Source organism: Chelonoidis abingdonii, chromosome 9 (genome assembly GCF_003597395.2).
Source record: "Chelonoidis abingdonii isolate Lonesome George chromosome 9, CheloAbing_2.0, whole genome shotgun sequence".
In the NCBI taxonomy this organism is placed as follows: domain Eukaryota; kingdom Metazoa; phylum Chordata; order Testudines; family Testudinidae; genus Chelonoidis; species Chelonoidis abingdonii.
In genome coordinates this window covers 66,114,283-66,141,393 of record NC_133777.1, presented here as the reverse complement: position 1 = coordinate 66,141,393, position 27,111 = coordinate 66,114,283, and the positions used below count along the sequence as shown (strand labels likewise).

At 42.4% G+C, this 27,111-nt stretch overlaps 1 protein-coding gene across 3 annotated transcripts in view; it reads right to left on the bottom strand.

Annotated features, from left to right (window-relative positions):
- The window catches only part of GALK2 (galactokinase 2), a 63,058-nt gene extending 36,710 nt beyond the window's left edge, over positions 1–26,348 (bottom strand). The window contains exons 1-5 of one of the 3 annotated variants that reach the window (XM_032763045.2): positions 26,175–26,258; positions 22,184–22,272; positions 19,953–20,076; positions 12,413–12,503; positions 6,606–6,752 (exon numbers count right to left, since the gene is read on the bottom strand). In XM_032763045.2, the coding sequence (XP_032618936.1) occupies positions 6,606–6,752; positions 12,413–12,503; positions 19,953–20,076; positions 22,184–22,272; positions 26,175–26,227 (504 nt within the window). In that variant the 5' untranslated portion in view covers positions 26,228–26,258. Of the gene's footprint in view, positions 1–6,605; positions 6,753–12,412; positions 12,504–19,952; positions 20,077–22,183; positions 22,273–23,865; positions 23,885–26,174 lie in introns of those variants that run through there. The other 2 variants (XM_032763053.2, XM_032763035.2) reach the window with 2 other exon arrangements.
- Positions 26,349–27,111: the final 763 nt, after the last annotated feature.

Here is a 27,111-nt window from a genome sequence, read left to right as displayed (position 1 = left end):
ATCTGCTTACGGTCTGCATGCTAAATTCCAATGACCTGAATTTCACAATGTTTTGCAAGGTAATGATACTTATTTTCATCAGAAGGAAAAAAATAGTTGTCAGATATTATCTGGATGTCATCATAACCACAGTAATTTTACTTGACATTGTCTGTCCTTTAACATACTTAAATGGTGGATTTCCAGTCTGATTCATGAGAGATTATGGCCTTTGATTACCACACAAGCTGCTCCGAGACCTCTGCTTCCATTTCATTTGAATAAACATAGTCAAACCTAACAACTTGTTAATAGCGCTGGAATTTTTTTTTTCTATAGTGAGAAGGAGGCCTGGAGTCTTTGATAGTGCTTTATAACAACAACATCTTAAAATATAAAGTCTACATGTGTATTTACAGATAAGCAACTTTGTTTTCCAGCACCAAACTCAATCAGCTTAATTTGACAGATACTTTTAAAATAGAAAGGAAATGGAAAAACTCCCTGTAGTAATGTTATAAAATAATCTAAATTTAACCATTGCACATATAACTTCAAGTCACTTTATAGATATTCATCCTCACAAAAACTCTGGTAAGGGAGCTGACTGTTACCCTATTTTACAGGTAGGGAAATTGAGGCCAGAGAGCAGGTGGCTAAAGGCACAATTCTGAGACCCTTCCTCAATGCACAAGGGTTTCAGAATCAGGGTGGGATCTTCAAAAGACATTGGTGTTGGCCTAACTCTTCTCCCATTGAAGGCAATGGAAGTTCTACCACTGACTTCAGTGGGAGCAGAAAAAGCTAATGCTGAATGCTTTTGAAAATTCCACCGCTAAATTCTGAGGGTGAAAATCATCCAGGTGCGAATGGTCAGCACAAAGCCCCCAACATACTAAAGCCCAGCTTTAGCGGTGGCACTGGGGACCTCCGGTTGTATACATACACTGCAGAAACGTTTTGATTTTGTTTACACTGGTTTGTGTACTAGTCCTGTGGGCAACATACTTATGTTTATTTTTGTGTGGTCTAAAGCCTCCGAAGCTTTTGCACTCCATTAAATATGACATGGTGAGCTGTGCAGTAGAGGACGGAGATCCTTGGAGCACATATTCCCAGAAGCCTTCACTAGAAATAGAAGCTGTTCACTTTTAAGACTAAAACCACATTTAAAGCCATGTATCCTCTGAATTTCCTTTTTATTAAAACACCATTCATGTATCTGAAACACTGGATCCAAGACTAAAATAATGTATTTAAAATAAATAAAAACACAACACTTTGTGCTACCTGTGCCATTCACCTGAGCTGTAAAAATGATGTTCTATCAAATGCGCAAAGCTAATGTCCCTATTTATCTTTTCCCAGTGTACTGCACTGCAAAAGGGGAGAACACTGGCCTTCACAAACTGATTCGTCTCTTTCCATCATTATTTCTAATGGCCTAGATTTTCAAAAGTGCCTAGTGATTTAAAGTGCTTCCGTTTTCTGTGCCTAACTTGAGACAGCAAAAAAGGGGCCTGGTTTTCAGAAAGTGCAGAGCACTCACCCAAAAATCACTTTTTTTTTAAATGTAGGCCAACACTTTTATAAAATATTGAATTTAAAATATAAAACCATCCATTCTCAATGTTGATATACGAAAAGCAAATATTAAGACCTTTGTTATATATAAATCTAGATTAACATTTTCATTTAAACTGAAATAATGATCCCTGATTCAATATTCTAAGGATTTATTCAATTAGCAGAGTATTGAACCAAAAAAAGCTAGAAGATATAAACCAGTCTAAAAACAACATATCTTTGTGCCAAGATAAACACATTGAGTTAATTCACAAGTCAAAACTGCTACATTATAAATTTTGATTGGAAGATCCCTTTCATTATTATAGTATGCCTCTTGACTAAACACTCAAAATTAATGCAGTTAGTGATTGATTCAGAGCCCACTGCGATAAATAGAAAAACTCACTGACTTCAATAGGGCTTTGGATCAGTTCCTTAGTCAGCATATGGACCCAAGCTCATATAAAAATTTGGCATCAAGACCTTTTGGGTAACCTCCCTGCCCCAATAACTGAAACAAAAACACAACACAAAAAACCTGAAGCTAAGTCCTAAGGTCCAGACCCTCAAAAGTATTTAGGCACCTAACTCACCACAGCACAAAGCACAGGCGCTGACTCTGTGGGTGCTTCGGAGCTGGAGTACCCACGAGGAAAAATTAGTGTCTGCTCTGCGCCCACCGGCAGCCAAGCTCCCCTCCCGCCCCGTCCCACGTCCTCCTCCTCCCTACCTGAGCACACTGTGTCCCTGCTCCTCTGCCTACCTCCCAGCGCTTCCCACTGTTTGGTGGCATTAGCAAGCTCCGGGGGTGGGGGAAGGAGCGGGAACGTGGCGCGCTCAGGGGAGGAGGCAGGGATTTGGGGAAGGGGTTGCAATATTGGGAGGGACGGCTCGGAGTGGGAGCTGGGACTTTGGGGAAAGGGTTGCAATGGGGGTGGGGAAGGGGTGGGAAGAGGCAGGGCAGGGGCGGGGCCTCATGGAAGGGGTGGAGTGGGGGCGGGCCCAGGGGAGGTCGACCACCCAGGGGAAAGAGGGAAAGTCAATGCCTATGGGTCAAAGGTGCAGTCACAAAGTCTATGGCCCCCATGCTGCAACAGGGTTGCCAACTTTCTAATCGCATAAAATGGAACATTCCTGTCCCACCCCTTCTCTGAGCCCCACTCCCTCCATCCCCTCTCCCTCTGTCACTTGCTCTCCCCCACTCTCATTCACTTTCGCCAGGCTGGGGCAGGGGGGTTGGGGTGTGGGAGGGGGGTGAGGGCTCTGTCTGGGGATGCAGGCTCTGGGCTGGGGCCAGGCCAGGGATGTGGGGTTTGGGATGCAGGAGAGGGCTCTGGGCTTGGCAAGGGGGTTGGGATGTGGCAGGGGTATGGGCCCTGGGCTGAGGGTGCAGGGTCTGGGTGGGGACAGAAATTAAAGGTCCAGGGTACAACAGAGGGCTCCAAGCTGAGGTAGGGGGTCGGGGTGTGGTGGAGTGAGGGTTCCAGCTGGGGGTGTGGGCTCTGGGGTGGGGCTGGGGATTGGGGGGTTTGGGGGTGCTGTGCAGGAAGGGGCTCCAGGCTGGGGCAGGGGGTTGGGTGTGTAGATCACATCGCAGGATCAGGCCCAAAATCATCTATTTTGATTTCCAATTTGTATAAAATCAGCCACGAAGCAACTAATTTCACATTATTAGATAGCATACTTGCCTAAAATCACAAAGTTTCGCTTTCATAAAATGTATGTAAGTATGTTTAACAATATACCAGGCAGTACACACAGTCTACAGTACAAATGCAAACTCTCTGCAAAGTGCCGTTCTGTTTCTATATCCCATTTCTCATAGTTCCCTTGCCTCATTCTTTGCCAAGTACACTTGCATGAAATAGGATCTTTGCTTAAACATCTACGTAGTGCACGGACCAAATTTTTGAAAGTGGTTTCATAAATTTGCACCCAGCTACTGCAGCATGAAAATAATTGCACATCCAATGACCTGATTTGTGTGAACAAGTGCAGATTTCATTTATTCAGTTTTATAACTCCAATCCTGAAGCCTTTTGAAACTCAAGGCTGATGCATCTTGTTTGATTGGTAATTTATCTGAGCCTAATCCAGTGCAAGTCAGTGGGAATCATTCTATTAACGTCATGGCACTAGATTAGGCCGTCAGTTAGTAAATATAAATGTATTGCATTAGGCCTGCTCCCACTGAACTCAATGGGAGCTTTGCCAAAGTTGAGTAGATTTGGGCCTCTTATCTATGGCTCCATCAAACCACTGTAATTGCTCTTTCTAAGAATGTATCTAAATGTCGTTCAACCTCAGACACTCATTGTTTCTCTTGTACGTTTAATACGCTATCTGTTTTTGCCTTAGTTTACAATAGGAGGTAAATATGTACTTAGCCATCCTACTCTAAGCAATGGAAAAAATGCAGAGGTGGCCTAACCTCAGCACAGCAAGACTTCTCATTTGCAGCACAACACCAGGGTCAATTCACTCAAATAAATCTAATTATTCAAATGTACTAGCTAATCTATTGTGTTCACAAATTTTACGAGGAAACATGACACTAGGACAATTAAAAACCTCATGCTGCTTCCATTGTTGACAAGACTTTTTTCATGCTGAAAACTTCTGTTTATGAGGCTCTGTTTTCCTAATATTAACATAAAGAAAATTTTAAAATCAAACCATACTACTGAACATTAGCATTCTTCGTGTTATGCTAGTGTAGGGTTGGACTGGCATCTTGCTATAGAAAAGATGAACTCTTTTTAAACATTTAATTTTAAATTTTCTCTCTTACAAGTTGAATATTAGTGTACTATAACTGGTTAACATTGTACATCTGGCTGAATTGACTTGGACGGGTATTTTGCCTAAACTATTTTGCGGATGATTTTTTTTTTAAATAATTCTAGCCAAACTAAAACAATGCCCTTTTTCAGACTTTTATACACAATAATTAGTAACAACATTTTTTTTGAGCTGACTTATAGCCTCTACAAAAAAATCTATTTTTAAAAGCCAGCACTGAAACCCAGGTAAGGCTGCACAGCACTTTCATTTTGTACTCTTGTTCTTTTCTTTATCTTACAGACGCAAAGCCTCATGTTAAGGAAGACTATCATAGGATCACTTTAATTTCCAGTTACTTTTACTTTCAGTCCACTATTTAAAACTCTCATTACCAGGAAAGAGAAAACTATAACTCAAAGTATCTTCATAAAAATAGTTTTTTGCATCAAGAAAACAGATAACTGTTCAATTCAGCAAAAGGTCAAAATTCCAGAATTTTGGCCACAGAACTCCTACCATTCAGCCAAATTTTATTCTGAAGCCAAAAGTTTCTGTGCACTGCTTCTGCAAAGCATGAGTTTAAGGCTTAGCAACACCCATCAACAGGGACAAAAAATTAACCCTCTCTTATAACCTTATCAAGACAGTCCACATTGATGACAAGACATTGTAACTTATATAAATTACCTTCAGTTGTCATTTCTGTTATATCAAATGCCCTGGGGGAGGGCACGGTATGGCAACTTGCCCTGAAGCATTTTGTATAAGAGTTATTGATTACATCAGGATCTTTAATTACATTAACAATATCTTCTTTGGGGGATTTTTCCTCCAAAAAATGTTAAATACACTAATAAATATAGAGACCCTAGAAAGTTCTGGTCTCAGAAGTGTCAAGGTTCTGGAAAGCACCTCTCTCTGTCCAGCTGAGAAATCCCCTGGCATAGGGAAGCTCCCAGCTGATACACAGCTGGTACTGCTGACCCTGCAACACCCACCACTTGGTCCAAGTGCAAGATGCACATTAGGGCTGGCAGGGGAGGGGCCACAGCATATTTTATACTGAGCTGGTAAATGGTTCCTTAGGGCTCAAACGCTTAGAGTGCTCTACTTTACACTAGAGCTCAGAGTGCCCCAGATCCCTGAACGCCCCCATCTCTCCGCTATGCCAAATGTAAGCTTGGTGCAGCAGAGAATCTGGGCCAAGGTAGGTATAAAGCTTTCTGTGCTAGGTGCAAAACCTTGTCTTTGGCACTACTTGTTTTCTACTGTGCTATAATGTCTGTAGTGCTGCCACAGACCTCATCCGTGCTATCACCCAACATAATTAACATAACCAGATGATTTGCACCTGGCTGACGTTCTTCAGAACAGGTCTGGCATGATGCAGAACTATACTCCAAGACCACATGCGAGTTTATGTGCACATCCAGTCAAAGGTACATAGTGTAACTTATTTTTTCTTGACAGAATTGTACAGTATTACTTAGCATACAGCAAACCTGTTCTTAGTGTTCAGGTTACCAATTTCTACTAACTAATAAACTTCAGGCTTTCTGATCGCTTTAGAGATCATTGCAGATACTCACTTCCTCTGTTATGGAATGTAAATCCACTTATTACAATGACTAGGCAACTGGCACAAATATACACAATATCTTTTCTCTTCCTGATGTTTGAATTTAAGATTCTAGATTCTACCAGACATTTACATCAGACTGAACTTTATTGCTCCATGTGGTACCTTCAAACGCCATGACTACTGCAGAAGTGTTTTGACACATGAACTAAAGTCTACTAAATTCACTTACACTGGATTTGTTTTTGAGGAACAATATTTGTTTAAAAATTGAGGCCTAAATTCTGGATGTGGACTGTAAAAGGGTTCATTTCAAAACACAGTGGGGAGGGTGGGATGGAAGAGTATAAGGGTCAGAGGGTGTGGTCCACATGCTTTAGAACATATATGCTCAATCCTGGCTTGCAGAGATTACATCTGGTCCAGGGATGGCCATGTGTGAGACTTGAGCTGGCCAAAATACAGCCTTACGATAATCCTCTTTCTGCAGTTTTAATGTATGCCTGTTTCCTTGCCAAACTTAAAGCCTGCCAAAATTTGGCCAAAGATGTTTCCTCAATTGTGCAATATTTTAAGTTTATATCCAACAGTTTTTTGTAAAAACAATTGCATTGTGTCTTTAAAGTTTATGGATGTTAACAATATTTAAAGTTATATTTTACAGTTAAAACTCTTGGGTTTTACAGTAAATTACCTTTGAAAGGGTCTTTCCATTCGCTGTAAGCGTCACAAGTCCTGCACAGCATACCAATGCACTGGAACTAGACAGACCAGAACTCGGTGGGATGGTTCCATCTAACAGACAATTCATTCCAGTTAAGCTATTAAGACCGAAATGTTCCTAACAATGAAAAAATAAACAATCTGAGTATCAAGTACAGACTGCCTTAGACTTTCAATTATCCCATGCTTAGGAAGAGATTTTTATTGCTGAGTTGTTGAACTACTGACATGCTGTTTGGTGTCACCATAAAAAGTCAGGGGGTTTCTGAAATTTTCATTTCTGGTCCTTAAAAAATAAGATTAAAATTCAGAAGAGAAGTGCATGAATATAAGATTTTAAGACCATTACATATTTTGGTTATATATTGATACCCCTTCTTCGCTTAAAAATATTATTTTAAACCCGATATTTTGCATGCTCAGTCTAAGGACAGCAGAGAATTTCTGAGGTCTCTCAGAGAAGTTGTTGCTGTATTATAGGGCTTAAAATATTTTTTTTTCCCCTCTCTTCTTGAAACTGCTCTACAGCTCAACTACCACTAATATTTCTGAATTGAAAGAGCAAATAGCCTATTACAGTCTCCACTAAATTAGAAAAGGCCCTAAAGCACAGAACTATTGATTTCCATTCTACCTCTAGATACTCTTCTGTTGTGACTCATGCCCTGGGTTCTTACAATAGTCCCCAAATTCAGTGTCTCCTAGTATAAGATACTTCCAGAGCCAGCATTCTGCAGTTGTAATCCAAAATGCATTGGCAATTTGTAGAGATCCTTGTAAAACTGAAGTTTAGGAGACATTTCAGCCATGTGGTAATTTCACATGCAGCCCAAACAGTGACAGCGAGTAAGAATGCAAACTCCTGGAATCAAACAGACATTAAATATAGAATTGGAGAAATGTAGAGCTGGAAGGGGTCTTGGAAAGTCATCAAATCCAGTTCCCTGTGCTGTGGCAGGACCAGGTAAACCTAAACCATCCCTGACAGATCTTTATCCAACCTGTTTTTAAAAACTTCAAATGATGGGCAGGGCCGGCTATAGGCACCAGCATCCCAAGCATGTGCTTAGGGTGGCTCTTTTCAAGGGGTTGCACTCCAGCTTTTATTTTTTCAGGGGGGTTTTTTGTTTGTTTTTTGCTTCGGCAGCAGCACGCTAGGTTTTTTGGGGTGTTTTTTTTTTGCTTGGTGTGGTAAAAAACCTGGAGCCGGCACTGATGATCGGGATTCCACAACCTCCCTTGAAAGTCTGCTCCAGAGATTAACTAGCCTTCTAAATAGAAAGATTTTCCTAATATTTAACCCAAATGTCCCTTGCAGCAGATTAAGCCCATTACTTCTTGTCATGCCTTCAGTGGATACAGAGAACAATTGACCCTGTCCTCTTTGTAATAGCCCGTAACAGATTTGAAGACAGTTATTAGCCCATTCCCTCCCCCTCCACCCTCTTTTCTCAAGATTAAACATGACCAGTGTTTTTAACCTTTCCTTATAGGTCAGCTTTTCTAAACTTTTAATTCCCTTTGTTGCCCTTGTATGGACTCTCTCGAATTTGCCCACTTCTTTCCTAGAGCGAGGTACCAAGAACTGGACACAGAACTCCAGAAGAGGCCTCTGAGTAGGGCAGGACAGTTACCTCCCATGGTTTACACCCCAGTTACACTCTGGTTACTACAGCCCAGAATGATATTAGCCTTTTTCGCAGTTGCATCACATTGTTGACTCATATTCAATTTGTGATCCACTATAGCCCCAGAATCCTTTTCAGTGGTACTATCATCTAGCCAGCTATTCCTCATATTGTAGTTGTACATTTGGTTTTTCTTCCTAAGTGCAATATTTTGCACTCGCCACTATTGAATTTCATCTTGTTGAACTCAGACCAATTCTCCAATTTGTCAAGGTCATTTTGAATTCTAATCCTGTCCTCCAGAGTGCTTGCAACCCCTCCCAACTTGGTGTTATCTGCAAATTTTATAAGCATACTTTCCACTCCATTATCCAAGTCAATAATGAAAAGATTGAATAGTGCCGGATTCAGGACTAACCCCTGCAGGACCCCACTAGGGGTGCAGGCTCTGGCCAGGGGTGTGGACTCTGGGGTGGGGTTGGGGATAAGAGGTTTGGGGTGCAGGAAGGTGCTCTGGGTTAGGATCAAGGGGTTTGGAGAGCAGGAGGGAGATCAGGGCTGGAGCAGGGGGTTGGGGTGAGGAAAGAGGCTCAGAGGTTCAGGCTCCGAGCGGCATTTACCTTAAGCAGCTCCTGGAAGCAGTGGCATATCCCTTCTCTGGCTCCTACGCGGAGGTGCAGACAGGCAGCTCTGCACGCTGCCCCATCCGCAGGCACCATCCTCGCAGCTCTCATTGGAATGCCGGAGGGGACCATTGGAGCAAATAGGAGCTGGAGCAGGGACATGCTGCGGCTTCCGGGAGCCGCATGGTACGACCCCTGACCCTGCACCTCAGTTGGAGCACTGGAGCGGGGCTGAGCCATGTGGTGCAGCTCCCAACGCAGTGCCCCAGCTGACGTGCTGGAGCAGGTGTGGCCCCAGTCCCTGCTAGAGTGCCGGAGCGGCCCCCGACCCAGCGCCCCAGCTGGAGCAGGGCCAAGCTGCATGGTGCAGCCTGCGATCCAGTGCCCCGGTTGGAGCACCGCGGTGGGCTGAGCTGCGTGGTGCAGCCCACGAACCAGCTGGAGTGCCGGAGTGGCCCTTGACCCAGCGCCCTGGCTGGAGCGCCGGAGCAGGGCTGAGCTGCTTGGTGCGGCCTAAAACCCAGCGCCCCGGCTGGAGCATTGGAGCAGCCCCCAACCCAGCACACCGACCGGAGTGGGCCAAGCCGCCTGGTGCGGCCCTTGACCCAGCCAAAGCGGGGCCAAGCCACATAGTCCAGTCCTCAACCCAGCCAGAGTGCCAGAGAGGGGCCAAGCCGCACGGTCCGGCCCCTGACCCAATGCTCCAGCCAGAGCGGAGCTGAGTCACGTGGTGCGGTCCCTAACCCCACTCCCTAGTGGGAGCTGCAAGTCAACTTAAAACGGTTCATGGGCCACAGTTTTCCCACTCCTGCACTAGGCCAGTAACCCTGTCAAAGAAAAATTAGGTTGGTTTGACATGATTTGTTCTTGAAAAATCCATGCTGGTTATTTCTTATAACCCTATTCTCCTCCAGGTGCTTACAAATTCATTGTTTAATAATTTGTTCTAGCATCTTTCCAGGTATCGAAGTTAGGGTGCCAACTTGAATATCTAAATATTCTTTAATCTATTCTTGTTTTGGCTTACATTCTCACCACTTGTGGTTAATATTAATTGTGTTTGTATAAAGTTGTATTAGCAGCTTGGAAAAAAATAGATGGATATTATAGCCTTGGTTCTGCTACATATATAGTATAATGAAGTCACCTGGTAGAAAGCCTATACATTAATTATATGTATACTGTAAATAATAGTAGATAGTGTGATATGAGAAATATTTGTACAAGAAAGGACGTTTTCTAACTCTAAAGTTATGAGCTTATGTGAGGCTGCTCTGCTTTTTATGACTGCTATCTTACTATTTATATTTAAAGCAAAGGGATAACTTCAGAGATTTTCCTCTGACTCAAAATGTGATTGTGTGCGTGTACACACACACAAGATTAATATATATAAACTTTCATTCGTGGATCCCAAAACACGATCTGTAGATTGTATTTTGTTCTTACATTTTTAAACCTTTTAGTTCTCTTATTGCTTAACAATTTTTATATAATCTCTAGCCCACTTTAGTTCAAAATAAACAACATATTGTACCAACCAAAATATCACCCACATAAATTGTATAAATACATATACGTCATTGTGCCAATACAGATTTACATAACTGTCACAATGACCTGAGAAATGTCAACATTTCTCAGAAAAAAGCTCCCATCTTTTCGTACAAAAAAAATCTATGACTGTTCCTGAAATAAAGCCAACTGTAGGCAATACGGGCAGAGTTCATGCAGCACATAAGAAAACAGATCTTGTTGAATGTGTCTCTTCATTGCTACAAATTATCTAAAAATTCCCTTTCCAGAAATACAAGCAAATTAATTGAAATGCTATTGCTGCCAATGTCCTTTCATGCAGAACATCAGACAAGCTTGTTTAAAAAACCACTTGAGTGATATATTTAACCAGAAACTCGTCCACAGAGTTGTCTTCAATCTGAATCAGACTTGCAAACTTATCACGCAATGTTTAAATAAAAAAACTTACTCCAGTTTCAGAAATGAAAATGGACTTTGCCAGGTTCTGCAATAGTTCTATCCCAAAAGGATAACATTCAATTCAATTTCATATAAACAGATTATCCCCTTGGACCCTCTTAGCATTTGCATTTGAATGTTTCTTAAGAGTCTGTAGCATTTATGCTTATTTTCTGCCAGCGTTAGAATATACAAATCTGCTTTGCATATTAACCTTCAATTTAAAAAAATTGTTTTTAAGATATAACTATCAAAAGCAAACCCCAAAATATGTAGGACCACTTAAGTCTTGTTTCTCTAAGCCATTTTACTGTAAAGAAAACTATCATAAATTGCCAAAGTAAATACAAATTAAATGAATGTTTTACTTGTGGAGCAATTCGGAGATTGAAAATATTCACATCAGGGCAAACAGGAGACACTGATTGGGGCTTGAAACATATAGGGCAATGACTTAGGAATTTTAGATCATAAAGAGAACAGTTTGTTACTATGATTGCATAGTATAACACGTTTTAAAGGTGCTAAATGAACTACTGAACTGAACATTCACCGTTCTGTCAAAGTTTCAGACAGAAGTAGATGTACTCATAGTACATTTTTTTTCTCAGCCTAATAAAGAAAGAGCTGTTGTTTTGTTCTGAATCAAGTATGATTTTTAACAGGCATAGTTAAGATAAAAGGGTGGTACTTTCAAAAACACCTAAGTGAGTCAGGAGTACAATGACTTTCAATAGTACCTAGCTCTTAACTGAGTTATGAGCTTTTGAAAATCCCACCCCAAAGACGTGCATTGAAAAGCCTGCACAGCTAATTGTTTGCAGCAGATTATTGCAACTGAAACTGTTTTTAAAAACTAATTTATTTTGCTTGCTTTATCAATGTTTTTGTTGTTGTTGTTGTTGTTTTGTTTTGGGGAGGGGGTTGTATTTCCTTGTGCCTAGCCTGTGCAATAGGACCAGTCAATTTCACTATTTGGTTCTCATGCACTGGGGCAGTGGGGAGGAGGGGTCTGTATGGCTTTCCAATACTCCTAGGAATTATTTACATTTTAAAATAGTCTTCACTTGAGGAACAGGGAGGAGGGAAGAAATTATTATGTTAGGTTCCATATTTCCAAACCTACAGCCCCCTTTTACAAATAAACCTTAAGCATGTGGTTCTGTTCAGCAATGTGTCTAACTTTAAAACAGAAAAATGTGAACTGAAATAGTCAATGAGTCTGATCGTGATCCCACAAAATTAATCCACTGTTCCGTATAATAATGTATATAATAAATCTAATGTGGGTTTTATATCCTGCATATATTTTCATACAAGCAAAACAAAAATATTTTACAAATTTTAATATAAATATAAAAAAGTACTTTAGTTAACAGGATACAAAAGACAGCTACAAATTATGAAGTTGTATGAGTGAATAATGCCCTATTAAATAATATATTTTATAAATGAGTGTAATAGGACATTATATAATATACACTCACATTATATTTTAATCTTAAAAGGTAGCCCATATAATACAAATGTGTTAAATGAATTTGGTTTACCTGAACTCCTTTCAGTCCACATAGGAAGTAGTTGTGCCACACAGGTTTGGTTTTGTTAATGTGAATGTTCTTCATACTGGTACTGAAGTCCCTGCAAAAACAGATATAACACAGTCTATAAAAATGTCAGTACTGTTTAGTTCCATGGCTTATTGCTGCCATCTGCTGATGAAACAGCAACATTTACATTTTGCCTGGGACATTTTTTTAATACAATACATATTATGTCCTTTTCCTCTGGCTCTTCTTCCACCTTATTCAACAACTGTACAAAAAAGCTGTTTAATAGAAACATTGCTAATATATCAAATCTGGCCCCAAAACTAGGCTTTGTAAAAACAAACTATGAAACTGAACACCAAAAATGTTTTCATGCCTTTTAAAACATTCCCATGGACGCAGCTGTTTAAAACAAACAAATTACCTGCAAAGTTTGCATCCCAAATATTGCAACGTTGTGCTATAACCAGAAAAGGAAACTGACTAGTGCATTTTCTGGCAATGCTGAGAAAAATGAAATAAGGGGATTGGTTTCATTTTTAAAAAACATCTACCATACTCTAAATATTAAAACACAAATGCAATTTTATTTCTTTCTTTTTAATATTCTAAGTTATCAGTGACAGAACAGGTGTGAACATTTGTATTTTTTAATATATAACTTATAACAAAAAAGCATCCTTTTGAAGATACCTCTGTACAGAGTAACCAGATGTCCCGTTTTTAAAGGAATAGTCCCATATTTAAGCCCTCCTGCAGGTGTCCCGACTTTTTCTTAAAAATGGACAAATTGTGCCGTATTTTCTGTCTCTCTTCCCCCACCTCCCCCTCATCAGTACTGGTGGGTCCTGCTGTTGGCCGGATCCTTGCTTGCCAGCCGCCCGCCCACCAGCAGTGAATGAGGGAATCCGGTGGCCAATGATGGGGGTGCTAGTGGCAAGGTGAAGATGCAGTGCACAGGGCCAACTGCAACCCCCTGCTGGTCCATCAGTGCAGCCCATGCTGCATGCGGGCTCTTGGCAAGGCCCCACCCTCCCTCCCATTTCTGGCTGGCATTGGCTGCACGCTGCGAGTAGTAGTGGCTGGTGAATACGGGCAGGTGTCAGGCTGTGGCTGGTTACGTGTCTTTTCTGCTGCCCATCCATCAGCCCTTTACATGCCCCCTCTCTCGCTGTCCTCTCCCTGATTTACCCCTTTGCCCCTCTTTTCCGCCTAAGCTCTGCCGCTACCACTGCTGTGCGGAGAACCAGCCCCTGGTCGGAGCGCTCAGCTCACCAACAGCCTGGCCAGCAGGCTCCTTCCTTCCTCCACTGCCTCTGACTGGGCCAGTCCAAGACTCTCTGGCTCAGGGCACTGGCCAGGAGGGGCTGAGCCCTGCGTGTGCCAAAGCCCCATGCAGCACTAGGGTGACCAGATGAGAGGGAGAAAACATCAGCAGAGCGAAAAAAGAAAAAGGCGAGTGCTGTCGGCGGAATGAAATATTGGGACAAATTGCATCCCGACCAAAGATCGGTCGGGATGCGGGACAAACACCTAAATATTGAGATGGTTCCGATTTTATCGGGATGTCTGGTCACCCTACGCAGCACTGGCATGGGGAAGTCTCTCCTCCTCTCAGCTAAACTCTTTCCCAGCCTGTTCAAGCCCCAAACCTGCAGGCTCCACAGCAGCCCACGGGACAGGAGCTTAGAACCCTTTTTACCCCCCCCCTCTTCCCCACCCTGGGTCCTGTCTCCAGGGGGTGTGGGGCTGTTCCATCCCCTAAGCACCTTCCCTGGTGCACAATGCATCCTTAGGGCTTAATTCCTTCCTGCCTGCGCTGTATTGGGGTGTGGGAGAGAGGAGACAGGACAGGAGGCAGCGGGGTTATGTCAGTGGCCAGCAGCAGCCTGGAGGTGTTAACTGCCTTTCAACACTGTGCGGGCAGGAAGGGAAAAGCTGCTTCCAGCCACAGGGAGGGAGGGTGACGAGAAAGAAGAAGAGATGAGCTCTGTAAAGACATGGGCTAGCTCATTCCTCACCCGCCCCCCCGATCCCCTGCGGCTGGAAGCAGCTCCCATCCCTGACCTTCCACACAGTGCCAAAAGGCTGCTGCTGGTGTGAACCCTGGCACAGCACCCTACCTATGTGTATTAAGATTTTCATTATTTAAATAGTGCCAAGTGGATTATAACCAAGGCCCTCAGCAAAATGAAGCTAAATTTTGCACCAGACCCTGAACTCTGCAGCAGTTTCATATCTGTTAACAAATGAAAGGTTTTTAATGAACTAAATATGAATATGAAACACAAAATCAATACAGATACCCTGAATTATATATTTCAATATTAAATTCAATTTAGTTACATTGCCCCCCTCACTTTCAGTTTTCAATGTGCTGCAAATTTTTGTGTGTACAATGCCTAATGGCATCACCAAAGATGTCACAGGGAAGGTGGAGATTTTGGGGCACAGTTAGGGTATATCTACACCCCAGCTGGGAGCAAGCCTATGAGACTCATGCTAGATAGGCTTGTGCTAGTGGGACTTGAGCCTGTATGCTAAAAATAGCAATATGGATACTGTGACTCAGGCTGGAGCTTAGGCACTCAAGCCTAGGGGACTGGGTTGGCTTGAGAGCCCAAGCCACAACACTCATACTGCTATTTTTAGCACACTAGCTCAAGTCTCACTCCAAGATGCACTGTAGACGTACCATTAGGGTGCTGGAAACTGAGGAGGCGTGGAAGGCAATAAAGCATTAGCTGAACAATTCTGCTACTCATACTGTCTAAGGACTCAGGAAGAACGCAGCTCACATTTTCAGGTTTGCCTTCATAACCGTAAGGGCTAGAAATACAATTTTCTTAAAAGAGGAAAATTTTGTTTCAGAACCATAATTCTGTGGCAAGTGGATAAAACAAATTCCATAGCAAATTCTGCAGCTATAGAAACATGGAATATATTATATTCCTGAATTTTGGATTATATTCCTGAATTATCTTGGATTATATTCCTGAATTTTGCTAAATTAGATAAAAATTAAAGCAGCATAATGGAAATAACTTGGTCAAAAGTCTCTATTGAATCAATTTAAAATTAATCAGTAGTGCAGAAGGGGCTTGACACAGGTGCACTACTCCAATTAACACTGCTAGAAGTTAGGTGTCTGCATCAAGAGGGAAAATGCCACCAAGTAGTGTATAAAATAAAGTGTAGTTTGTACTGGCAGGACTATAAAACATGGATCCAAAGGGTCCAATGCTCCCTTGTGAGGAGTGGGTTTCAACTCATAGGTTCCTCTTCATTCTTCTATTAGAAGGAAGGCGGGTTTTGCACTCTCCATACTGGAATAGGTGCCCCTTATACTACAGATCCCTTTGTATCCTTTGCACCACGTCTTTAATTTCACCTTTCCCAAGTCATTTCTTTAAACCATCCCCTGCGTCCCTTGGCCTGCACTGCTTCCAGCAGCCCCCATTGGCCTGGAGCAGCAAACCACGGCCAGTGGGAGCCACGATCGGCTGAACCAGCAGATGCAGTAGGTAAACAAACCAGCCCGGCCCGCCAGGGGCTTTCCCTACACAAGCGGCGTCCCAAGTTTGGGAAACACTGCCACAGAGGAACACCATTATTGGTATAAAACACTTATATATTAATATAACGACAAAGGGGAGTTTGTACCACTTTAACTAGACCCGCACAGTTAAAGAGGCACAAATTCTTTGTGTAGATAAGCCCTTAGTTTCCTGGCTGGCATGAAACAGCGGCAGAAGCTCTGCTCCCTCTTTGAAGAGTCTTTTCCCAGCAATGGCACCAGATTTTCAGAGTCTTTGCTAGCATTGTACTTGGTCACTGCATTTCTAGTCTGGAATGAATGACCTGGTTCTAACCAAGGTTACAGTTTCAGCTCTCATGCATAGAATTCACTAACTTTATTTTTTCATTTGTGTCTTTAAGTCCAACATTAATTGAATTCAATCTTTACAGCATTTTGGAAAGGTTAACATTAAAAGGAAGAACATAGCTTGCCACATGATGTATAATCTGTTATGATTTCAAGCTCAACTATACACAACAGTACCATTTAACGGGCCCTTGTGAGAAAGGCAACATTAAAATATTTGTAGACAGTTAACACCAAGATGGGGAGGGTGGTTAGTTAGGGTGGTACAGAGGGTTTAAGTAGAAGCAATGAGATGAGATTAAGATAGAGGAAATTCAGGCTGGATATAAGAAAAATATTCCAGTTTGAGATCTATCAGAATGTGGAATAGTCTCCTAGAGAAAGAGGTGAAAGCCCCATCACTCATGACTTTTGAACACACACAAAAAGCTAAGCTATCTGAACAACAGAAGAGAAAATGTTTATCTGGAGTGATAAGAAGCATGCCATTAAATTTGTTTTCTGGATAAGCCTCCCAAAAAACAGGGATGACAATCAGTGTGGCTAAGTTGTTGTTGTCTGTCACGGGAAGTAGATTTGAAGTCCATTTATCTCCAAAATAAACATCTATCATATTTTTTTTGTACCTTTCATTCTTTATATGACAAAGCAAAACAGTAAAAAGTATGTGGTTACATTTCCTGGCTGTTGGGGTAAAGGAAAATTACGACTTCTTGGAGTGCACAATGCTAATTTTTGAAACCTCCTCAAACAGGAAATACAAGAGAGGTTGGCTTTTTTATTTGCTAAGTGTCACAGAGGCATAAGTCCTTGCCAAGCTTGATACAATATAGTTTAAATAAAAAGGGGGGAGCCTATTTGTAAAATGAACAATGACACTACAAAGATTTGACGTTTTAAAGCTACTCTAAAAATTACATCAATACTGAAACCATTTCTTAGGACTCCTTTGAGCAATTTGATTCTTGTTTTAGCTGCAGTGGTTTTTGCACTTCTGTAGCTTACCAATTACAGAGCTAAACTCTTATTTAGAGGATACTCAGTCTGAGCCTGAAACTGCAAGGTACTGAGGGTCTCTAAGGAGTTGATTGGCTTCCTAAACACTCATTGAAGTCTATGGTACCTTGCAGGAGCAGAACCACTATTCTTTTCTCTATTCTCTTGCTACTGGCTTTGGTCATAGCTGGGGAAATTGAAGAACATCTGGTTCACATAAACAGTGCATTAGAATACTGTTCCCCCACAATGATTCAGGTGCAGGTAAGAACCTCTGCAGTCAAGGAGGAGGAAGCAGAATTTCCCCCTCATTGCTAAAGTGAAGCTTATGAGTTTTATTTGCAGGTCACCTTTAAAACTCAAACTTTCGGAAGCACAGTATACTGGAAAGTGATGTCCATGTATATAAATAGAAGGACTGACGATGTCTACACAGCATTTTGGAGAAAGCGAGAGTGAGCCTCCCAGATGGGGTTGACAGACTTGGGAGACTCCCTCCTGTTTGCTCCAAAATGCAGCCCAAGCTCCAGTCCAAGCCACAAGTTCAAAACAGTGTCTATACGGTTATTTTTAGAGCAGTATGAGCCCTGCTAGACCATGTCTGTTGACATCAGCTGAGCAGCTTGCTCCCACTTGCTCCAAAATGCTGTGTAGACATACTCAGTGTGGACAAAAGCGTTACAATGAACGCTCAGTAGGTTTGTCATGGCACACCCAAATCAGCCAGCTTCTTGAACATACTTCTGTCCTTGCCACATGCACAGCTAAGGCACCTTACTCATGCACACACCATCCAATATATTTGACCTGTCACTAGCAATTTTTCTGTTTATGACACAGATTGATCAAAACATTCTTTCTCTCTCTTTAATCCATGATGACACTGTCAGAGAATGCTTGGGAAAATTAACCTCTGCTGCAAAGTTAGACTCCAGAATTCATATATCTGTATATAAAGTACAGAGGAGCTAGCTCGTGCAGTGAGAAATGTCCATGTGGTTGAAGGTTTTTTTTGTTTGTTTGTTTTTCTTAAATGCTATTTAAATTTTGTTTCTTCTGGATAATTTGGCTCTCTGCAGCAGGATTTCATCACCTTGTCTACTGAAGCTTCAGTCTGTTATCTGAAGTTTAGGAACTCTTTACTAATGACTCTTTGATTTCCTGAATACAAGGCTTTCCTACTGTGCCATGAGACAGATACCTAGCTGATGACTGTTATCCTGTAGTATTTCCCCAATTCCTTTGAAGTTTGGTCAAGATAGTAAAGAATAAGAGGATAGAGACTATGGTGGCATTAGACTAGTGAAACCTCAAAAGGTTGCACAGTTTTTGAATAGTCCTTTGGTCCAACTGATATCAAAGGACACCTTGTCAGCAGAGAAGCTTTTACGATCTGAAAAGGTAACTCTTTGCAACTTGTTCTGTTATCACTTTCCTAAAAGTTTAAATGAACTCTCCAGGGTGAAACAGGTTTGAAACATTGTGAAACATTTCAGCAGTCTGTAAATTCAAGGTTGAGCTAAGAAAGGCTAACTCTATGGAGACTTGTGGTTATCCCTCATTAGCAAAGGACACATGCCTTTCATTCAGCATGTGCATAAACCCTAGCTCTGTGATAGATTGGTAAAAGAGACACAGCAGCTCAAAGGCAATTGTTGATAGCAAAATGCTCAAAAGTGTTGAAAGATATATTCCTTTTTGCTTTTAACCTGGAGGACCACAGTGAAGCGGAGATGCTGTCTGTTGTATGCAGAAAGCTCTCCTAAGCCAAAACCATATGAGTTCAAACAGAAGCCAAAAGAGCTACAAAAATATATTGATTGTGCATGTATTTTAATTCAAGAACTATAATTCCAGGTTTAGTTTCAATTGTACTTGTTTTAATAGGGGGCTATTTAAGTTCTTATTTGCTGTGCCAAGCCCTGGCTCAAAGACCAGTCTAGTTAAAATGCTTAAATTTTCTGTCACTGCTTCATTCAGCACCTATCAAAACAGCTTTTCCCCTGCGAATATAACATGGCCCTAGAAGTCATGTAGCATCTGAATGTAAGGAGAGTGGTAATCAACTTAAACAACAGGCCTATTTTAATTCTGGAATCCCTCCCTCTCAACAATCAAACCTGCAAGGAAAAGGTTTCTGAATTCTGTAGGCCAAAGCGGCCTTCTGAGAGACGTGTTGTGCTGGGGAAACCTGAACAGAGAGGTGGAGGAGAGAAGTAGTAAACCTCACCCTCTCAGACAGTATATATATCGTAACTAGAACCAGGGACATTCCATCTGATTAGATTTTGCACCACTGAGAAAACTGTTGTTGTAGTATTTATAGAAATTCACACACACCTTTGCTATACCATTTTATATAATTAATCTTTAAGTATATCATCGCATGCTGTGAGCCTGTCAGATTTCACAAGCTAAACAGCGTCAGGTTGAGCCAGTGTCTGGAAGGGAACATTTCAAGCAGCACCTGGTTTCTAAAGGAAGTACTGTTGGTGCTTCAGTAGGTGGCACAGTAGGATTTGTCTGCACAGAGATGCTGCACTTCTGAAGACACTTACATTGGTTTAAACTTGGCTTTTATAACTTTATCCTGCAACTGTGGTGCAATTAGATGATGAGTGCATTATAAATTAGTATAAGAAATAAATAAATACTTACAAGTACAAAGGGTTTGTATTGGCTAGTTGGACAACTTGAGTGTTTACAGGTTCAACAGCTATAAGTATGTCTTGCTCTATAGCCATAGGGAGCACAGCATATCCACAGTAGTCTATATGTTCTCCTAGAAAACAACAACATAGCAACAGAAAATTAACAGCATTTTGGAATAATCCTTGTTTAAGAACACTTTACTAGATGCCCCAAAAGCCCACAATTGAGGACGAAGGCCTTATGGGTTAAAAAAAATGACCTAGATTACAAGGAAAGTGAAGGAAGTGATAAAAAACAATAATGATACTATAACTAATGCAAGTTGTTAGTCAAGAATATAAATCAGAAGCTAAGAATTGTAGATAACAGATAAGGGAAGCAAAGGAACACCCAGAGAAATCGGGGGCTAGCAGAGTTAAGGACAATAAAGAGTTTTTAAGTATATTGGGGACAAAAAGAATCCTGACAATAGTATTGGTCCACTACTAGATGGAAATGATAGAATTATTAATAATAATGCAGAAAAGGCAGAACTGTTCAATAAATATTTCTGTTCTGCATTTGGGAAAATAACAGATAATATAGTATCCTCATAGGATGATAAAATTTAGCAGCAGCTACTAAAGTTAGACATTTTAAAATCATTAAAATCCAGATAACTTGCATCCAAGAACTGTAAAAGAGCTGGCTCAGGAACTTGCTGAACCATTAATGTTGATTTTCAGTAAGTCTTAGAACACTGGGGAAGTTCCAGAAGACTGGAAGAAAGCTAATGTTGTGCCAATATTATAAGTATGTCAGTCTGACATTGATCCTGGGCAAGATAATGGAGCGGCTGATACAGGAGTCAGTTAATTAAAGAATTAAAGGAGGGTAATATAAATAATGCCAATCAACATGGCTTTATGGAAAATAGATCCTGTCAAACTAAACTGGTATCTTTTTTTGATGAGATTACAAGTTTGTTCGATAAAGACAATATAATAGACTTTTGTAAGATGTTTTACTTGTACTACATGACATTTTGATGGAAACAAAAGTAGAATGATATAAAATTAACATGACATCATTAAATGATTTAAAATTTAGCTAAATGGTAGATCTCAAAATATAATTGTCTACGGAGAATCATCATCAAGTAGGTGTATTTCTAGTGGGGCTTTCAGTAATCTGTTCTTGGCCCTGTGCCATTTGACATTTTACCAGTGACCAGGAAGAAAACATAAAATCATCACTGATAAAGTTTGAAAATGATATAAAAATTGGGGGAGTGGTAAATAATGAAAAGGACAGGTCACTAATACAGAGTGATCTGGATGGCTTGGTAAACTTGGCACAAGCAAACAATATATGCTTTAATTCAGCAAAACATAAATGTGTACATCTAGAAACAAAGAATGTATGCCATCCTTATAGGATGCGAGAAGCAGTAATTCTGAAAAAAATTGAGGGTCATGGCAGATAATCTTTTGAACATGAGCTCCCAGTGTGATGCTGTGGCCAAAAGGACTAATGCGATCTTGGGATGCATAAACAGGGGAATCTCAAGTCAGAGTAGAGAGGTTATTTTACGTCTGGCACTGGTGCAACTACTGCTGAAATATTGTGTCCAGCTCTGATGTCCACAATTCAAGCAGGATGTTCATCAATTGGAGAGGGTTCAGAGAGTAGCCACAAGAACGCTTATGGGCTCAACTGTGTGGAATTTCTATAGAATAAGGGAGGGAAAACTATGGCAGCTCTCATCAAAATGTAGTACTCTGTGCCAGGATGCATCACCATGTCTGAAGATTTGAACTGTGGTGGTGAGAAAAGATGTGGGTCAATTTCATGATACCATGTTACAAATTTCAACTGCATCCCAGACCTGCCTGAGACTGAGCTGCAGAAACATGGTAGGGAAATGAGCCCTCAACCTGACAGGGAAAGACATTTTTAGGCACTGATTCAGAAAAGTACTTATGTCCTTAAGTCCATCCCTATTCAAGATGGTACTTAAAATATAAAATTAAGCAGGTTGTGAATAAAGATGCTGTCCTGAAATTGTGACCTTAATGTGAACTACAGGTTGTAATAATATGCACTTAAAAGCTGATGAAGTAATATTTTCTCCTTCCCATTAATGACTTCATGTCAAGCACAGGCACCCCTTGACCAAAAATAAAGAGAACACAGTCAGTTACGTTGTATGTTTGGAACTTGCCATAAATTTAAAGAAAATAATATTCTCCTTTTACCTATTAAGTTGACTCGCCCTGGTGCACGAGCATAAAACTTGGGAGCCGATCCAAATTTAGAAATAAATATCTTCTTCAGCTTCAGCAATCTGAAAGGCAGGTTGTAATCCTTTAGAAAGAATACATTGGAAAACGCAGGAAATCCATGCACCCCTGGGGTCTGGAAGAAGCTAGTGCCTGTGAAATTGGCTGTTCATGATCACACTACCCTCCTTCTGCCAGCACTGCGCATCCGTACCAACTCAGGATGTCAAAGGCAGCAACAGGCAATGTAAGCAACTACACTGACCTAAGTACTCCACCTCTTGTGGACGTGGAGTAGTTATTAGGTCGGCGTAGCAGGTGCATTAAGTCATCAGGAGGACATTATAGTCAGGAGCGGCACCAGAGTTTCTGGCGCCCTAGGCAGAATTTGGGGGGCAGCATTTTGTGCGCTCCCCATGGGGCGCACAGGAGCTTCAGGTTCTGCTCCCATCGCACCGCCGAAGGACCCTCCGCCGAAATGCCGCAGGCGACAGCAGCAGTCATTGAGCTGCTCAATTGCCTGCCGCTGTTTTCCACGGCACATCGGTAGAAGGTCCCTCTTCGGCAGCGCAACGGGAGTGGAACTGGAAGCTCCCATGCGCCCTATGGGGAGCGCACAAAATGCCGTCCCCCGAATCCTGGCACCCTAGGCAACCACCTAATGGAAGCGCTGGCCCTGATTATAGTGTATGCAACTGTCTTACGTTGACCTAACTCTCTAGTGTAGACCACGCCTAAGTCCAGCTTGCCTGGGTGGCAAGATAGACTGGAATGCTGAAGGGGACTGTCTGTGACTCCATGGTAAAAGTCTTATAATGTTTCAGGAGTTCACACTTGTTATTGGGTTGGTGAAATCTAATTATGGAACACGGAACCAGTTTGGGATCTCTTTCCTGCTTCTTGACAGTCTGCCCTGAGGTTGGCACTAATGGTCATGAACCACTCCAGACAGTGTGATAATTCCTACATTTTCAAAAGCAACATCAATGTTTGGACACCCAACTTAAAAATCCCTAAAAGGGAGGTGATTTTCAGAATCGAGGTGCCCTGCCCTTCTGAAAATCAGGGCACTTTAATGTGTCTTAAATTTGTCAAAAACTGAAGTATCCAGAATCAGTAGCAAATTAAAAAAGCTGAAGTGCAAGAAGTCAAGTAAGGATAAAGGAGAAACAATCTTTAAACATAATGCCATGAAATGGCTATTACACTGCTGCTTCAACAACCTTTCTGTTTCTGAGGAAATGGGTGGCTCCCAGGCACCTAGCCAATTCAGTGTATTTTGTAGCCCCTCTCCTAAGAACAAATGCTGTAGCATGCTCTGGAAGGATGTCCTAGACTGCAGCTTAAAACTTAGTCAATGCAAAAAGCGAGCAGGAGTAGCAATGAAAAAAAAATGTCATGACACTTCACATTAGATTAACTTTAGTTTGTGTCCCTTTGTAAACTTTGTATCACGGTCTTGATCTATATTCTAAATATTTTAGCAAATCAAGAACTCTCTAGTCATAAAGCTGTACAGGATATCGCCATCTGTTGTGAATTATTTATTAGACCTTTCTGCACTTTAATTGCTTACAAACAAAAACATAGGAATTGCCATGCTAGATTAGACCAGTGGTCAATCTAATCCAGTATTCTGTCTTGAAAGTGGGCAGTACCTGATACTTTGGAAGGATATGCAAGAAACATCCTGATAGACAGTGTGTCCAGAGGGAAAGAGTCTTCCTATCCCTCTTCAGCTGGCGGTTGGCTTATGCCTTGAAGAAAAATATTATTCTGTTATATCTCCAAATGTTCTCATTTTCCCATGTCTATTTCTTAATTTCTTCACACTTTTCTCTAGCCTTGACTAGCCTATCTTCCTGTTGTCATCTGCAAATTTTGCCATCTCATTCCGCAACCCCTTTTCTGGATCTTAATCATGACAATGCCTCTTGCAAAAATCCTACTGTCCATGGGGAAGTTTGCTGGCAGAATGCTAGAAATTATGTTAATGTGAGATGCTTGTATTTCCTTGTATGTCTGTATCCAGAATGTCTCTTTGGCTTAGAGCTATTTTAATAGCGGTACTGGTGTCTAAGGCTATGTCTACACGGCGTACCTTACAATGGTGCGGGTGTGCTGCTACAACCATGCTGTTGTAAAATATGCAGTGTAGATGCTCTTTGTCGCTGGGAGAGAGCTCTCCTGGCGACAAAATAAAATCACCCCCAACGAGAGATGGATGGCAGCTTCATCGCCGGGAGACTGTCTCCCACTGACAAAGCGCTGCCCATACCTGTGCTTTTCATCTTTATCACCTTTGTCATTCAGGGGGTGGTTTTTTCACACCAGTGAGCAACACACGTTTTAACGAAGTGCAGTGTAGACATACCCTAAGAACAAACAGAGGTAACTGGGATTGATTTGTACTGACTAATTTATTTTCAGAGGCCTGGTCCACACTAGAAAATTAAGTCAGTTTATCTACATCAGTCAGGGATATGAAAAATCCACCCCCTTGAGCCCCATAGTTAAGCCTACCTAAGTCCCTGTGTAGACAGCGCTAGGTCGACAGAAAAATTCTTCCACCTCTCAGTGAGGTGGATTACCTATGCCAATGGGAGATTCCCTCCAGCCGGCATAGGTAATATCTACACTGAAGCACTACCACACCGCAGCTGTGCCGCAGTAGCATTTTAAGAGTAGACATACCCCAAGATGTGTTTTGTAAGCAAGAATAGTCTCATCTATTTGTAGACTTTGGCCAAAATGTTGAAGCATGGGTGTTCCATTTAGGTATCTAAATCAGATCTGATTTTTCAGAGTTGCTGAGCAACACAACTCAGCTTTGCACAGGCAAATTTGAAAACAATGGCCTTTATATGTGAATTAAAATTAAGTGAAATACAGTGTAATCTGACTGGAGGAGGAACAATTTAGAACACACCTCTTCTCTGAATGCTAACATAAGTACAAAGGTTTACGGGACTTGCCCATGCATTCTTCTGCTGCACAATGAGATTTAGCTTTCCTAATAACACTTCCAAACAGAGCAGGCCTTATACACAGGGGCATGGAGAGAGGTGATCCTTCTTCTGTTAAGGAATATTGAAAAGGAAGGTAATGTGGAATAAATTTTCATTGCCTTTTGGGTTGGCTTTACAATGTTCAGAATTCCTAGGGATGACAGGACTGGAGCTTGGAGGGGGGAAGGAGAGAAAGATCAAAGACTGGGTTGCCATCCCACTGCCATAGCAGAAGAGGGGATGGGGAAACCTGAACTGGTTATGAGTTTCCTCTCCCTCTATTCTCCCATCTGGAAGTGGGGGAGGGATCTGAACTGATGGCTCTGCTGCCAGAGTCTCTCAAAAAGACGATGGATTGCACATCTCCCTTTCCATCTGGTTAGCAGCAGTTTGAGGGTGCCTGGTCACACTAATGGTGACTTTCCTCCCACTCTGGGGGAAGGGCTGGTTAGGGAAATCAGAGTCAGGGTAGCTCCCCAAGTGGCTGCTTGTGCTTACCAACAGTGGTGCTGGAATAATGTGTATAGTGGGGGTGCTGTGAGCCATTGAACCAAACTGTAAACCCTGTATAGGGTGGAAACCACTTCAAGCCAGCAGGTACAGCAACCCCCCACCCCAGTCTAGTTCCAGCACCTATGCCTAGAGGCCGACCACCCTTCTGGGAACAAATGAAAGGCTTCAGGATCCAGGGCCGTGGATCTGGCGCCCTTCAGCGGCACTTGCCGTCACTGCGGGACAGACGAGAGACCGGACACAGCCGGCACTGGGGAGGCTGCTGCGCCCTCCGCACCGGCCACTGCCCGGCAAAGCCCGGGGGAGACGCAGCCGCTTTGCAGCCCGCGGCCAGCATCAGCAGCGGCTAGTGCCGGGGCCGCTGGATGCGGCAGCCCGTTGCCCAGCTCGCAGGCCGGGCCCCGGCTCTCCCAACGGGCCCGGCTCCATGCCATACACCCACCCACCTGGGCTGCTCCGCCAGCTGGACTGCGAGGGTGGCGGGGGCGTCCGAGGCCATCCTCGGCCTCGCGGGGCGGCAGAGGCAGAGGCAGCGGCGGGTTGCCTGCGGCCGGGACCGTAGGCTGCTATCACGGGACAAGGAGACGTCTCCCTTCCTTCCGGGCTCTGGGGGAGCCCTGCCTCCTCCCCGCCCAGGTCCGGGCGCTCTGGGCAGGACTTGTGCTGAGCAAGCCCCTGCCCAGACATCCATCCAGCAGGGTTCGGACAAGCGCCTGAGCACCGGCTCCTCCCCACCTGTGCGTCTGGCTTTGCGCCCTGGCTCCTGCCCAGGGCAGGACGTAGTTTGAGGTTGATGTGACACTAGGAGCGGAGGAGGGTTTTTTTCTAAGTGTCTGCATCAGTGATGTGTAGGATCTCAGTGAAAGACAAAGCAAATCAGTTCCCAAGGAGAGGGCCTCTCTCCCAGCGAACCAGGACTGACAGCTCTGTGCCTTAATAACATACAATGTAATTGCAGAAAAGGGAAGCATGACTCCATGTCTCCTCTGAACAAGGGCCACGAACAAGGTCAGTCCCAGATCTCTCCCCCACAACAAACCCATGCAGCGAAAACACAAAATAAACATTAACAGAGGAAGCAAAACGCCTTATCCTGAAGGTGTTGGGTTTTTTATTCTGAGGGTTTGTGTTATTGGTGGGTGTTTCTATGGTGTGCTAGATTCCGCCCCTCCCCCCCGCCCCACATTCACACTTTCCTATGGCACCCTATTGTCCATCAGAATAGTGACTCCGGTTATTTGGAGTAACTGATTTGTTCAGCAAGAGGCTCATGTCTATTATTATTTGTTATTTTATCCTACTATATCAATCCATAAAATCCAAAAGGTACCTATCCGACAAGGCTATAAGTGCCCTGACATAGATAGTATTATATAGTGTCAT